The 15,030-nt window shown below is 36.9% G+C and overlaps 1 protein-coding gene across 3 annotated transcripts; it reads left to right on the top strand.

Annotated features, from left to right (window-relative positions):
• The first annotated feature begins 10 nt into the window (after positions 1-10).
• LOC116293670 (uncharacterized) lies at positions 11-13,848 on the top strand. Of its 3 annotated transcripts, none has more exons than XM_031701132.2 (12): positions 11-198; positions 2,718-2,917; positions 3,404-3,452; positions 4,242-5,568; positions 6,159-6,257; positions 6,721-6,969; positions 7,038-7,127; positions 8,758-8,898; positions 9,603-9,652; positions 10,371-10,419; positions 10,929-10,992; positions 12,404-13,848. In XM_031701132.2, exons 2-12 carry the CDS (start codon positions 2,758-2,760, stop codon positions 12,643-12,645), a joined length of 2,520 nt encoding a protein of 839 aa, XP_031556992.1. In that variant the 5' UTR covers positions 11-198; positions 2,718-2,757; the 3' UTR covers positions 12,646-13,848. The 3 variants fall into 3 exon arrangements, with proteins under 3 accessions (XP_031556992.1, XP_031556991.1, XP_031556993.1); XM_031701131.2 differs by having other exon boundaries at positions 10,929-11,058; XM_031701133.2 differs by lacking the exon at positions 10,929-10,992.
• Positions 13,849-15,030: the final 1,182 nt, after the last annotated feature.

Below are 15,030 nucleotides of genomic sequence, written 5' to 3'. Positions count from 1 at the left end.
GTCTGACGTCACAAGACGAGCGGGCCACACTTGCTTTGAATATCGAACTCTCTTACTTGGTTACAAGTGTATGGAGCGTAATATTCAATCTCTCGACTTTTGATTTGCTCTCGATTTGTACACCTGGATTAAGTAAAGAGCTTTGGTAAAGTCTCTGGCTTTATGTCGGACACAAATATTTCACTACCTGAACGAACGGTAAGATTTACAACTCTAAATACTTGATTAAGTTCAACGTAAGTTTACCTAAAGTATTCAAAATTACTAAAATTATTTTATTACTGAAAGAGTAATAATCGAAACTAGTTTAAAACTGTATGAAAGCTTCGCGAAATTTTCTAGTTTCTAGATTATAAGGACGATAAAATTTGAAGGTTTTTTTATTGTTGATTGGAAATAACATTTGAGTGTCCTTCGTAAATATAGAGAACATTAAATAATAGTAATATGTCTTGTAATCTAATTTGCTGTACTTCTCAAGCCAATAAAGAAAAGTTGGGAAGCCAGTTCGTAACTGATCCTTCCTAGAATTCTGTATCAAGATTCGTTCCTTCCTTCTTCAATCAAAGCATAGAGTTGTGAAATTTAAGTAAATTAATGTAAATCAACAACGACGTTCTCTTAAGATGATTTGGTTCTGAAAAAAATTCTTTAACTGAGGACCACGCTTGCACTGAACTGGCTTTCCGAGAAGTAAATAAACATTTTGATGGCTTTTCCGGAGTATGCGGCACTGAGATGGTTTTACTAGGATATTTCCTGCGCCATCAACGTCAATGGTATTAACCTCTGATATTTTTAGCATTGTATTGGTAAAACAGAATAAAAGTCCAGTCAAAGTACCTTATTTTGTATAATCCTCTTTATCTGCGATTATCTCAGGCGTAAAGAAACCCTCAGCTTTAATTTTAATTCCCGATTAAAGTTAAGAAATACAAAAATAAATTTTATGTCGTACTAAAAAAAACATGTTTCCCAGGCATTTTAAAATCCGCCGAGAAATTTTATTATTTTGACCTTGATATTCAGAGCAAGAACAGCTTGCGAAGTTTACATAGGCCTGATATTTAATTTTTTAGCATAATTTTTTTTAAATTAAAAGTCTTCCTATGAAGATGTTTTTCTGCGAAAATATTCCAGTCGCAAGATAGGAAAGATGTATATTTTGACTTAAATGCCTGAATTATTGTTGAAACCACATTACTCCTTTTTATAATAATATTAATTGCAATAAATATGAAATAAAATTTGGCATTCTATCTATCTCTCTATCTCAATAAAATGAATTTTAATAAATATAGAATCGAAATTTGGCATTCGACTAACGTTATATTGACAAGGCGACAAAACATTTAATTTCTTGAGAGAAGTGAAAAGTGTTTTTTTGACGGGATACTTGAGAAAGTTGTGAATGATCGTCACCTTTAATTTCGCCATGTCTCTATTTACCAAAACAAAGACGGGTTTCAGCGACTGAAATTTAGGAATCTATTTATTTGTTTATGATCTTCGAATTGTTTTTTCTGTTGTATCATTAGGAAAGAATTTCAACCACAAAGTTCAATATCGTAGGAATGAATCCGTTAAGTCTTATTTTCTGTCGCGCACAGAATATTACATTTTTTATTCAACTAGACTGAATGAATTTATGCAAGAAATTAAAGATTAAATAATCTTAGAGTTGGCATGTATTTGATGTCACAATATTTTGTATATATTCTTTTTGAGATTTTTTATCAAGTATCGTATTCACCTTTTTGTAGGTAAAAAAAATTATCGATTACGGTTTAGTTACACGTTTCATCTAAAAGTCGTAGCATTTAAGAAAATTGTCATTCATTCATGAATATCATTTATTAAACTTGATGACATATATTATTTATCGTAAAAATTCTATTCATTTCGTTGCGTAGGATTTATATAGAATATATATATATATATATATATTCTATATATATATTTAACTCTTATATATATATTTAACTCTTGCAAGTAATAAATCTTCAAATTCCAAATTGTTTATATTAAATTAGGAATAATTAAGCCAATTACAATATTTTGGTTATCCATACATATTTGGATTGTTGTTTTTGTGTTTACTAAAAATGTATGGTCCTCATTTCATTATCAAATTGGAATTTAGAAGTTATTTCTTTGAAAATCTCTCAAAGCACACAAGAAAACTAGCAACTGTATACCCATATTTGATGACGAGTCCAGGGATTGAACCCATGTCCACTGTTACAGCAGTGTAAGAGGTGGATCAAGTCTTGCTTCCTGGCCAATGCATGCATACATAAGACACGGGTTTAATTTGGTTAGTTTAAGCTGTTGTTAGATGCATTTGTGCATTAATTCTTTGTTTACAATTAGTGTATCGTGGCCATGTCAGCAGTGTTCACCTCATGGCTGTAACCTGTATCCCCCCACCCCACTGTAAAAGCCGAAGGTCCACTTTTCCCATCTGCAAAGTGTAACATTTTCATTATCGCTCACCTATTTTCGTTTTTTTGGGGGGGGGGGGGGGTCTTCAAATCCTTGAATGTTAAAGCGCTTCTCAAGATGGCAGTTAGTTAAGACATAGTTCCATTTCCATTCTCTGGCACCCACGTACACTACACAACCCCTGGATGACCCTGTACCTCCAGAATGGCTGCCATGCATTCATATTTTGCTACCTTTTTAAAATCATTCTAAGATAATAATTATTTACCTAGAAATATGGAAATGAGGGCTATGTTGTAAAGAGGAATAAATATGAGTAAATCAAGAATTCCTGCACTTGCCAGAGGACTTCCAGGTCCAAGTAGCAGAACACAAAGAAGTCTTGGCTCAAAACAGTCTACAAACACATCAAAATCATCTAATTTATTACACTATGGCTTTGCTATGGGGAAAACTAAATCATCAAAATCAGGTATATATGAAAATTAAGCTACTCTTTCTAATTTACATTGTTTTTATTGCTACAAACTGTGAGCTGAAGTCATTACAGCATTGATTGGCAATAGGCTATCATCCACCTGTTTTGTCATTTGCCTTACTCAACGTGTAGTATTGGAAAGAGTGCTACATTTGTGTCATTTCTTTTGTTTTTCCATGCCTCTCACACAAGATAATTTTGAGATGGGTCCATTTTCAACAGTTTCAATAAATATCCTCTGAAAATTAGGCCTTTTTAGCTTTGGTGTAATGTTGTCCCATTTCATACCACGTGTCATTCTCTCGAGAATAAGATTCTCTGTTTGAGTTGTATCCATATTCATGTATCTTCTCATGCGCAACTATTAAACAAAGAAATAATACTCTAGGGAGAGACATGTGGTCTGAAATGGGAAAACCTTATTACGCCCGAAGGTAAAGAAGTCTATTTCCTTATTTTACCCTCATTGAACTTTTTCAGGAATAAAGACAACTGACTTAGAAAGCGAAGATAACGAAAACGAAGAGAAGTATGTTCTAGAATAAATAATAAAATTAATTTCTGACGTCTTAGCAAACACCAAACATTAAGTTATGTTGTTATTTGAACATTTGTTTTTTCAGGTAATTTTTTCCTAGATAAATCTACCAACGGAGCAAGTAAAAAACGTGGCTGTTTATTTTCCCGCCATTTTCTTGACGCATGCGCCGTAAATGCGTTCAAACTAAAAACGTTAGAAAAGAAAGAAAAAGAAATTAAGAAAGAAAGAAAAAAAATATAAAAAACAGCTCCCAAATGACATCACAGATTAATTGAAGTTGTTATTTATAACAACATTTTATGAAAGACAAAAGATGTTTCAAAATATAGACAAAACTAAATAAATGATATTCAAGATAGGCCGGAAAGCAATAATCAATAAACTGAGAAATCTCATTGCAGAGTTTGGATAATTTTTTTCCTTATGCAAATTGTTGTGGAACCAAAAATTCTACACAATCTTTGTCAATTAAAAAACGGACAGTTGACTCCTAATAAAAGGTTCTAATCGAATTGGAAACAAGAAATATAAGGTGAATTTCGAGAATCGCAGTTGATAATGACTGCTGCGTGGAAGGTAATTTTGTTATATTAAAACTGTCAATTTGGCGACTTTTGTTCTATTTAAGTGTAGGCAATTTAATAAAGAAGATTTTCATTAGCGATGCCCTTAAATGGTTCACCATACTCTTCTCAATTCCGCTTCCAAGGATAATTTTTAATTTGATTGTGCTCGAAGATAAAACTTGAAATTTAAAATCCACATTTTGTATGACAGGTCTATGAAAGAGGACGTGTCAGGAGACTATGGAGAACTCGATTCTACGAAAGCAAACGCGCTAGCATCAGATACAAGAATGTCTGATAGTTTACAAGATAAAGAATGTGGTTCCGTTGGTGAAGAAGGTATTGCTCCACCAGAAAAACACTTAAACTTGTCTGAAACACAGCTCAACGTTCTCTCTTACAGTTTATCAGAACTTGCGGACAAAATATCGCCATCGAAGACTGATTATTTTGATGACGAAGAGTGGGATACAAAACAGAAGTTAGAAACTGTTGTTACTGAACGTAGAAACTCATTAGGTCGAAGTAAAATGGCAGGTGACGATATTGTAAGCGTTCCGCACTCTAAGTCGCCATATTCCAGGAAGGTTCAAGCTGAAACAAAACCTTATTTGTCCAAACAAAAAAGTTTTAACAAAAAGAAACCTCTGGTGACATCGAATGAGCTGAACTTATCTGACGATGATAAAACTAGAAGCAGCGAAATTCAAACAGATAAAAAGGATTCAATTGATAAAGAGGAACTTATGTCCAAAGCAGCTTCGCCATCACATCAGGAATCAATGGAGTCAGGATACAATTCGTCTTGGTCAACGTCTTCCTTGAGCGAAGACTTCAAAACCTCTAAATGTAGCACCGATACGGATGCTGATGTGGACTTAAGAGATTTGAATGACCAGACTCTGAAAGACGGAACTGATGATGTTGACGAACAGCTAAAAAATGAAACGTCGGCAGCACACTATGAAAAGGCTCTTCAAAAGAAAATTTCCGACGTGGAAAAAAGGATCAACTCTCTCATTCTTGGAGGCAATCCAATAGATTTGGACACGAGTGGGGCGGAGGACAATTCAGATAAAAATAGCAGTCAATCCCAGGAATTAGTAGATAAAACTATTTCAAACAATTGTGCGGAAGATTTAAAGGACGAAAAGGATGAGACTTTAACAAACGGATTTCAAGAAGAGTCGCATGAACTGAAAGACTTTAACCAAAACGTTAGAATTGAAAAATCAAAAACTTTGGGTCGCTCGAGAGATGTTGACCAAGAAATATCACAGAAATCCCCTTTCCATATGCTTAAAGTCCGAAAAGCATCCCTTGACGAAAGTCGTGTAGACCCAAAGCCTAAAAGACCCGGTCTCGTTCGACGAAGGACGACTTTAGTAACATTCAGAGCACCTCGACACGCGTCTGCGTTCAATGAAGTGGATGATAGCGGTGTCCTGGAGATCGATGAGGCTGGTTTTGTTCAGTGCTTGACCGACGTTCGAGCCATGAAAACGATGCTACTGAAACTAAAAAGAGAACTTCAAGAAGTAAGTTACTCGCATTAGATTAAATTTTATATTATGATTTTGAAAAACTCGCGGTACAAGAGGACTTGCCGTTTATAGCGTGATCGTATCCAAGCATTTTCATTGGACGAACAGCGATTTCGCGCGCCGAAACTGAATTACAGAATGCTGTTAATAGACCTCTTTATCTTGGGCGTAATGTTTTCCCATTTCAGACCACGTGTCATTCTCTTGAAAACAAAGATTCTTTGTTTAGGTTCAATCCATATTCTATTTGTCTTTTTGCAACCTTTAAACAAAGAAGTGATACCCTAGGTAATGACACGTGGTGCAAGATTACGCCCAAGGTAGAGGTCTTTTGTGTGCCTTATGAATCTCCAGTTCTAATTTCACAGTTATATAAGCAAAAAAGGACCTTCTTTTAATGGCTAAAACAGTCCCATCAAAAGAGGGCGGTCTCCAGGTCAACATTTGCCCTATTCTGGGTTCTGAAACGGCCCAAACTGATTTGCTATCATATTGTTCATGCCGTGCCGAAACCACAGTCATTCAGTAGTAAGGTCATAATGATAACTAATAAGCTATTTATGTTGTCCATACTTTCTCTTCAGGCTGAAGTAGTCTCACCATTGGCCAAATCAAAGTCTATTTCATCCAGAAGCATAACAAACTTGTCCAATTTATGTGAAAATGATTCTTGTGATGAATCGGTAAGGAAAACAAATATTTTCGGAGAAGTTGATCACACACACTCTCGTTTGAGTCAGTTAGCCATGCCCCAACTTAGATCAGAGGTTGTTTCAGGCTCTGTTCTGTGAGTTACCCGTACCCTGACTTAGATCAGCCCAGAGGTTGTTTAAGGGTTTGATCTGTGAGTTAGCCGTGCCCTGACTTAGATCAGCCCAGAGGTTGTTTCAGGGTTTGATCTGTGAGTTACCCGTACCCTGACTTAGATCAGCTCAGGGGTTGTTTCAAGGCTCGATATAAATATGTGAAGGTCCTTTTAAACCATTCAGCCAACACAAATCCAGACGCGGTCAGTCTTTAGGTCACAACTAGCTACAACTGTCTTTAGCTGCAATAAATTTGACTGATACTTAAACGCCAAAACTGCGCACTTTAGTCTAACACTTGCTAAGGTTGCAGAAGAATATAAAAAATTCTATTTTCTAGGGCGTAAGACGAAACACTTACGACTCAAGCGAAGTCATTCACGAAAAACTACGACGTATTCGTTCGGCTTCTTTATCAAGGAGAAAGCAATCGTCTTGTCTGGAGCGTCCAGACGAGGAGCAGCTTGCTGCAGAGAACTCTACCCAGAGAACTGTAGAGGAAAAAAGACAGAATGATAGTGATGAAGAAATGAAGAAGATGAAGGAAGAGATGGAGGACTTGAGAGAAAAGATGAAAAATCTGAAGGAGGTTGGTTTTAAGAAGTGTATTTGTGTATGGGGGATGGAACCATTGTACTAATGAGACGCATGTTTTAGGAACGTGATACGCTTTTTATGGATAAGGAAGAGATTGAGCATGAACTGGAAACGAAAAACCACACGATAAAGCTTCTACAGAAACAACTGGTAAGATTAGCAGACGAGCGGTATGGTATCATTTATTTATCTATTTAACTTTTACCTCACATCAAATCATAGTAAAAAAAAAAAGAAAAAAGAAAAAATATAAACAAATTACAAGCAGACGAGAGGTAAGGGATACCGTCACAGGTTTCCCCAATTACGACGGTCCCTTGAATAAAATGACATTAAATTATTGAACATTAACTTAATTACAACACGAAAATTCTTTTACGAATGAGCGTCCCTTGCTTCACTTGATGCAGACAGTCTTCCATGTTCTGCATGATGTTACATCAGTAGAGTGATGATATATGGTGATGATGGTCATAATGATGATGAAAGATGGTTACATTTTACATTACATTTTTTACATTTTATTTATTTCAAAGGACATCGTATACAATTTGTACATTGGCACATGGCCAAAGAAAATACATTCAATCAAAATCTTATAAATCAAGATCCTATTATATATGATAAATAGATATATTATTGTCCTCTTAATTGAAAGCGTGATGATGAGTGATGAGTGATGATGACGAGTGATGATGGTAAATGGTAATGATGGTATATGATATTGATGATAATGATGCTGCTGTTGATATTGATAATGATTGTGATGATCATAGTGGTGGTGATGAGGATATATGATGACTGATGATCATTCTGATGGTGATAACGGCATGGTGATAAGGATGATGAAGTGTTGATGATGATGTCGATGGTGATGATGATAGTGATGATGTTGATGATAATGATACTGCTGTTGATAGCTGATGATGGTGATGATCATCATGATTGATGATGGTGCTGGTGAAGAGGATGATAATATTGAAGATATCAATGATTGATGATCATGATCAAGAGGATCTCGTCGTGGTACAAAGGTTGATCCAGCTGATCTGAGAAAAAAATGTTAGCCAATTAAAATGGAGAAAATTTGCAATACTGAGGTATGCAAGTTATAGATTTCCAGGACACCAAATGAATAAATGACGTTGCTAATTCACCATTTTCCATACATTGGTTCACTGGTGAAACACAAAGCGCTCAAGCGAGGCGCCAAGGTACTTTCAAAGGATTATTCAAATTTGAACCTTGCAACCTCAACTGAATGCTTTGTGTTTGACCAGTGAACCGATGTATGGAAAATGGTGGATAAGCGCTTGATAACAGTGACACATTATTTAACGATTTTTTTAAAAATTTAATCGGGCATGTTTTTATTTTCATATGCTTCAGGAATCTCAGTTTTGCAGTGACGTCATTTATGCGTCACTATTTCAGATCAGCTGGATGTTGTTGAGGGCAGGGCCGTAACTAGGGGGGAGCACAGGGTGCACGTGCACCCCCCCCCTACCCCATAAAAGCTTAAGGTCCGCTCATCCATCTCCTTTTTTTTGTTTTTTTTTGTTTTTTTGTTTTTTTGTTTTTTGTTTTTTCGTTTTTGCTTTTTTTGGTTCTGCTTCCTTAAAAAAAAACGATCAATGGTCCGATTTTATTCGATGTGCACCCTCCCAGTAAAAGTTCTAGTTACGGCTCTGGAGGGTATTAACACTGGTGTAATGTCAATTGATGACAAGATAATTGCATCGGAACTGAAAATTATACATTTATTATATGCTTTCCGTAGGAAGTGCAAGAAAATAGCGAAGAAATGGCATACCTACAGCGGCAGGTGGCTGCATTAACCTACCAAGTTCGACAACAACAACAAAAAATCACGGAACTAAAATACAGAGCGTCGACTCCACCTAACACTTCAAGATCTACGGTACGAATCTTACACTATTCTTTTCAGTGAGAATACCGTGGATCAGAATGAAATAAAGAAATTACGAATCAACTTTGTTCGTAGAGGATGCATTTGACGACAGTAAAAGACCTCTTTACATTCGTTATTTGTTGTACACATTTCAGACCATGTGATGCCACTCTTGGGAGTTGATTCTGTAAATATGTTCGTCATAAAAGAACAATTCTCAAGAGAATGTCATGTGATCTTAAATGGGCAATTTGTATACGAAGCTAAAGAGTTCTATTCAACTGATAAACTCGTTGTCCTCTTTTTAACGTCTCTAGTTGACTAGGGACGGTACCGCCTTTAACGTGGTCATCCGAATCTGGATCGATTGTCACAATGCTCTTTTCAGTGGAAATAGACCTCTTGCATGTGACGTCAAAGAGGCTCATTTTGGAGGACAAAACAGAAGAATTCCAATCTCCTGAGAAATGGAAACCTATTGTTTTGTCCCCCAGATTGAGCTGCATTCCGAAGTGCTGCAAGCGTTCTATAGCGTGCATAGGTATTATGACCCTATTTGAATGGATTAACCATTTAAGCACGTCACCATCCAGAGCATGAAAACGTATCCTTCCCATTATGACTTGTTTTGGAGGCCAATTCACCGACGAGTAATTATTTTATTCCCTGTAGTAATATTTCATCAAGTCCGTCATATCTTGTTTTCATTTCAGTCACCTACGAATTTCAGTACGAAGAAAGATGCTGTGAAAGTTGATATCAGGTAAGTCGTGCAATTGCCCTATTTCACTATGACGTCACTGCTTGTTTGTGTGGGGGATAGAATCGCCAAATCCAATAGAAAATTCAACAAAATTTGCTCCTAGCGAAACAGTTTAATCTAAAATGGCCTGGTTTTCAGATATATAATGTGTTAATATGTACTAAAAAATATTCTGAGCGTTTGCTGGCTATTCTACTTCTCTTCGTGGATTGATACGAGTTTTAGAACAATTTTCGGTGAATTTGCGTTGATTTGACCCCCTCCCACGACCATGATCCTTTGCGTTTAAACAATAGATTGTTTTGATGTGACGTCATAGTGAAATAGGGCTATTCTGTGTTGTTAATTAAAGGCCCTGTTACCCATTTAAACTTCCAGCTGAAACTTGTGTTCAATGTCGTTACAAGACATGCTTCACGGGAGTGTTACACGGCGCAGTTATAGGCCGGTTGTGAAACTCTCGTCGCGAGAACGCTTAATGAAGAGTAGAACTGCTTTTTCCGCGTGCGACCAAAATTCGCGAACAATGAGTTTCAGGACGAAATTGCACCGTGTAATATAACACCCACATGAAACTTGTCTCGCAACGCCGTTGCACACAAGTTTCACCTAAAAGTTTCAACGAGAGATACATACTTGATAGAATGCTTTTTTTCGCAATTACGTTTTTTACTTTTGGGAGGTTAAGATCATACTGACTAGTTTTTGTTTCATTCAGAAACAGGCTGCGTGATGCGTTTGTTCGACATCTTGAGGAATCGTCCAAGGTAGGACCAAAACGGTCGAAACTACTTGCGTAAATATGCTGCCATTATATTTCACTGCCCCCACCCCCTCACCCCATTTGTTCCATTCTCTTCGCTTATATTCATTTTCTGCGGTACAAATTTATGTATTCCGCGATCAGAGTTTTAAATTCTGAATCATTCTAGCTAATTTGTTGAGCCTGTGGGACATAGCAACGGTAACTAAGGGGAAAGGGGACTACTGCGGAACCATGAGTTCAGTACCTTACGTCTTTCTTGTATTAACGCATTTGAAAGCATTCTTGTTAAACGACGGTTGCGGGCATCACATCCCTATACATCCCTGTACCTCGCATGCAGAGCCACGTGCTCAATTATATTCACGCTAGTAATTTGCATTTATTATGCTTACTGAGCATGCGCATGAAGGCATCCATGTAAGTTGAGTAAAGCATGCTCTCCCACGATCACGTGTAGATCATGAGAATGCCAATATATACTCACGTGCATTCGCATCATTTTCCATACAGAGCCACGTGCTGTTGAGCAAACACATTGAAAAGGCGGAATTCACCATCGGTGAAGCCCAGAAAGGTCTCAAATCAATATATATCGCTACCACATCACAAACCACAGCAAGTAAAGAGAGTCTCACAGAAGGTGTTGTTTTTTCACTTCACTAGCTGCACGTTTCACTCATTAATATCACGTTAAAACACGAGCACTTAAATGTCGCCATGCACATGAGCACTTTCACTTGTCTTCCTATCTCCACTCTCTAGCACAATCTCGTACCCCGAGAGCCTGCGTCTATTCTGGCCTGCGGAGAAGAACAAGGGCTTTGGCATAATCCTTTTTTTTTTTTTTTTGGCGCATGAGCAATTTGAAGTGAAATATAATCAATGAAAATCATGCTTTAAAACAGAGGTTTACTTACGATAAAAATTAGAATTCGGCAACATATGTTTTTTTATTTTTGGCAAGTCTTTGAACGCATGCGCTCTTATACCGGAAGTCCAAGAAATCCTGGTCTCAAAAAATGGATTATGCCAGAGCCCTCGTCCTTTGCTGCAGGTCAGAAGAAACGCAGGCTCTGGTACTTTCACATATCCAGGTGATCTCGGGAAATGCGCGCAAAAGATTGTTGTAGTTGATCAGACAGTTCTAGTTTCAGTTGCATAAAGAGGTATCATTTCACGATAATTTTTTTCCAAGAATTGAAATCACAATGCATTTTGACTCGTATAGTTATTTATTACAAGCACGGGTAAAATTTTAAATGCATTGCTAGTCCAAGAAAGCAAAATTGAGAGTTATTTTCTCCGACTGCTGCTGCCACGTTTTCCCTGTTTTTCATGATCAATAGATTCGCTGGAACGCCTGATTAGATTTCTTCCTGCGCGCTGATTGGCTGTGGCTGTTTTTTGATGGGCTGTCAAAATGAGAACACCTGGGTTTTGTAACTGACAGGGCTTAAAGACGTATGCGCATGCGGCAAATTGTCCAAGGATACAAACATGGCCGTCGATGAAATTCGTATATCAAACACGTAAATTATTCACTCGTTAAATACAACACTAGACTCACATGTTGATTTTTACGGAGGGAGGAAAACCGTGGCACTTGGAGAAAAGTTTTCGTAGCAAGAAAGAGAACAAACACAACTTACATTGCGGTTCAGTGGAGAATTGAACCCGCGATACCAGGCATGAACTGCACAGCGGCGAGAGAGAGAGAGAGAGAGCTCCGTAGCAGCTGCGCATATCACCTATGCTTCCCTCTTCCATACATACACACACACATACCCCATCTTGGATTCTAATAACAATTAGAAGATGATTGATTGATTATTTGTTGTTCTTAAAAAATGACTAAAATTCACTGCACTAGGCTTGCACGTAACAGCTAGCTTCTACACAGCACAGATTGATAATTTAACTTTGCAAAATCACTTCAAAGTTCCTCTTGTTTTACTAGCGTATCTTCTCTCTGTTTCTGTTTGTAGTCGGCAAATCATCGGACAAAGCTCAACCTTCACCGAACTTACTCGGAACCCCTCGAACGCCCGAAGAAACCCGACGGCACTCGTGGACAGCCAACTCGATAGACAAGATTATAAAAACATGGAAAGACACTGCTAAATCGATTGAAAATCTTTCTAGCAGATCGACTAATGACGATAAAAAGTCAAGCCAACTACCTAAACCAAAGAGCTTAAAAAACCCGCCTCATATGGCATTTCTCTAGATATTTTAAATATCTATTTAAAAATTTGGGAATTGCATGGTAATCTGCCTATAAAGTCATTTTTTCGAGCCCTCGATTCTCAAAGTCAAAGTCTATGATTTTTTGAATTTTCACGCATGACAGGAGTTGAATTTTTCTTCTTTTTTTACGAGAATATTTTACAACTTCCTTTAATCTGCCTATTGGATTCACATTTTTCGAGCACTCGAATCTGAGATTAAGAATTTATGATTTTTGTGAATTTTCACACATAACAAAAGTTGACAATTTACCTTGGTTTTTGGCGGGAAAATGCGCGTGCGCGTCAAACCTTTGTAGGGACGGACCATTAGATAGTTGATGGGGGGTTGCGAAAATCCCACAAAAATAAATATCGAGCAAGCACTTTAACCTCAAAAAAATATCGTGCAACTTCTTCTGCTAGAAGAAAAATATCTAACTGTATGCAAAATAACGTGCAAGGGTTGAGCCAAAAAAATAAATATCATGCAACCAAAATTCCTGCAACCCCCCCATCATTTATCTAATGGTTCATCCCTAAAGGCATTTTTACACGGGCGATTTTTACCGCGATTCGAGGTCCGATGTTTGCGGCTAGTTTTAAAAATATAAGAACTTTTGTCTCATGCTTCAAAAGAGGCATTTGTCCAGGTATTCGGAATAAAACTTTACAAGATAGTCATTTACTATTCTTGAAAAACCACCTCAAATCACTGCAAAATTAGCCCGTTTCAACGGGTCTTACCTCGACTAGCTTCGATGGAAGAGCAACATGACACCAAACACTTAACTCTAACTTAATGCATAGCAAGTCACTCGCGCGGTATAAAAAATAAAAATAAAAGAAAGAGATGGTAATAGAATGCGACAAGTAAGATTATTTTTCCAAGACAAAAGACTTCAGAGCTGGATGCAACCCTTGTAGATAGATAGAGAGATGGTAATAGAATGCGACAAGTAATATTATTTTAAGACAAAGACTTCAGAGCTGGATGCATCCCTTGTAGATAGATAGAGAAAGAGATGGTAATAGAATGCGACAAGTAATATTATTTTAAGACAAAAGACTTCAGAGCTGGATGCAACCTTTGTAGATAGATATTTAAAAGTATTTGATATAAAATTGTAAGAATGTATTTGTACTGATTTACCGGCGAAGACTGTACAAATCTATAAAATAAAGTGCCAAGTTGATATTCAGAATTCAATTTTCCATGTTTTCTAGAGGAGCGAGGCAAAGGAAATTGTGACAAAAATCGCGCGGCCATTGAGACTTAGTTCTTAATTTTTACTTTGATCTTTTACTTTAATTTTAATTTTGATTTAATTTTCACTTTGATTACTTGTTATATTTCGCTTTCCAAAAATTGCGCATGCGCCAAAAATAGATTATGCAAGAGCCTCACTTCTTCTGGCCTGCGGCAAAGAACGAGGGCGCTCTGGCATAATCCATAGTTTTGGCGAAACTTCCCTAAAGTGAAATAAAATCAGTGAAAATCTTGCTTTAAAACAGAGTTCTGGGTTTACTTCCAACATATGTTTCTATTTTTGGCAAGGCTTTGAAACCATGCGCTCTTATACAGGAGGTCCAAGAAATTGTGCTACGACTACTACAATGACCTATTTTGCTAAACTAGAAGGTTTTTGCTTAACCTATGATGGTGTTAGAGAATTCAAAGGAAAACTTTGTTAACATTTGTCATAGCCCGAGAAGAATGACGAAGAAGAAACATACAAAATTAAGCTTCTATTGTCATTTTTACGCTCATTTACGGTAAAAAAGCCCAAAATTTGTTTTCCAATAGCCAAACTACGAGTACAAAATACTATCATAAAGAGCACAGTCTTCACTTTGAGTTCGTGGTCCAACTAAAACATCAGTTTCCCATGAACTGCTAGCTTTCTTCCAGCATCAAAGATCAAGATATTTTCAGTCTATCGGCTTTCAATTCGATTCCTAGACTGTCACAGTACAGATAGGTATAGTTCTCGTAGGCTCTATCTCTTGTGATGTAATTCAAAGTTATGGTCCGCGGTTTCTCTGGTTTTTCTCTATGCGTAAAAGTTCAGTTCTAAAGATTGGAGCCCAACTGATGTGATTGGTGCTCAACGTAAACCAATTAGATTTTAGATTTACGTACCTTGTACCTTACGTACATTAGACACATTCTCTCTGGAACTTGCTTGGATTGTTTTTTTTTTTTTCTGTTTTGTTGTTGAAAAGTTTTAAATATCGATAGAAACATCATCGCCAATCACAATGAAAGGAGCCCAGTACATAGGTTTGCTATATACCTCACTATCTCGCATGTCTCTCATGGTCAATTGAAGGCTTTCACTTGCGCTTTTTCTTTCCTTCAAGTGTTTATAAAACAATGTCATGTA

Source organism: Actinia tenebrosa, unplaced genomic scaffold (assembly GCF_029948245.1).
Source record: "Actinia tenebrosa isolate PJP-AT-01 unplaced genomic scaffold, QUT_ActTen_1.0 PGA_scaffold16__25_contigs__length_10494907, whole genome shotgun sequence".
NCBI lineage: Eukaryota > Metazoa > Cnidaria > Anthozoa > Actiniaria > Actiniidae > Actinia > Actinia tenebrosa.
This window is presented reverse-complemented; position numbering and strand designations above follow the sequence as displayed.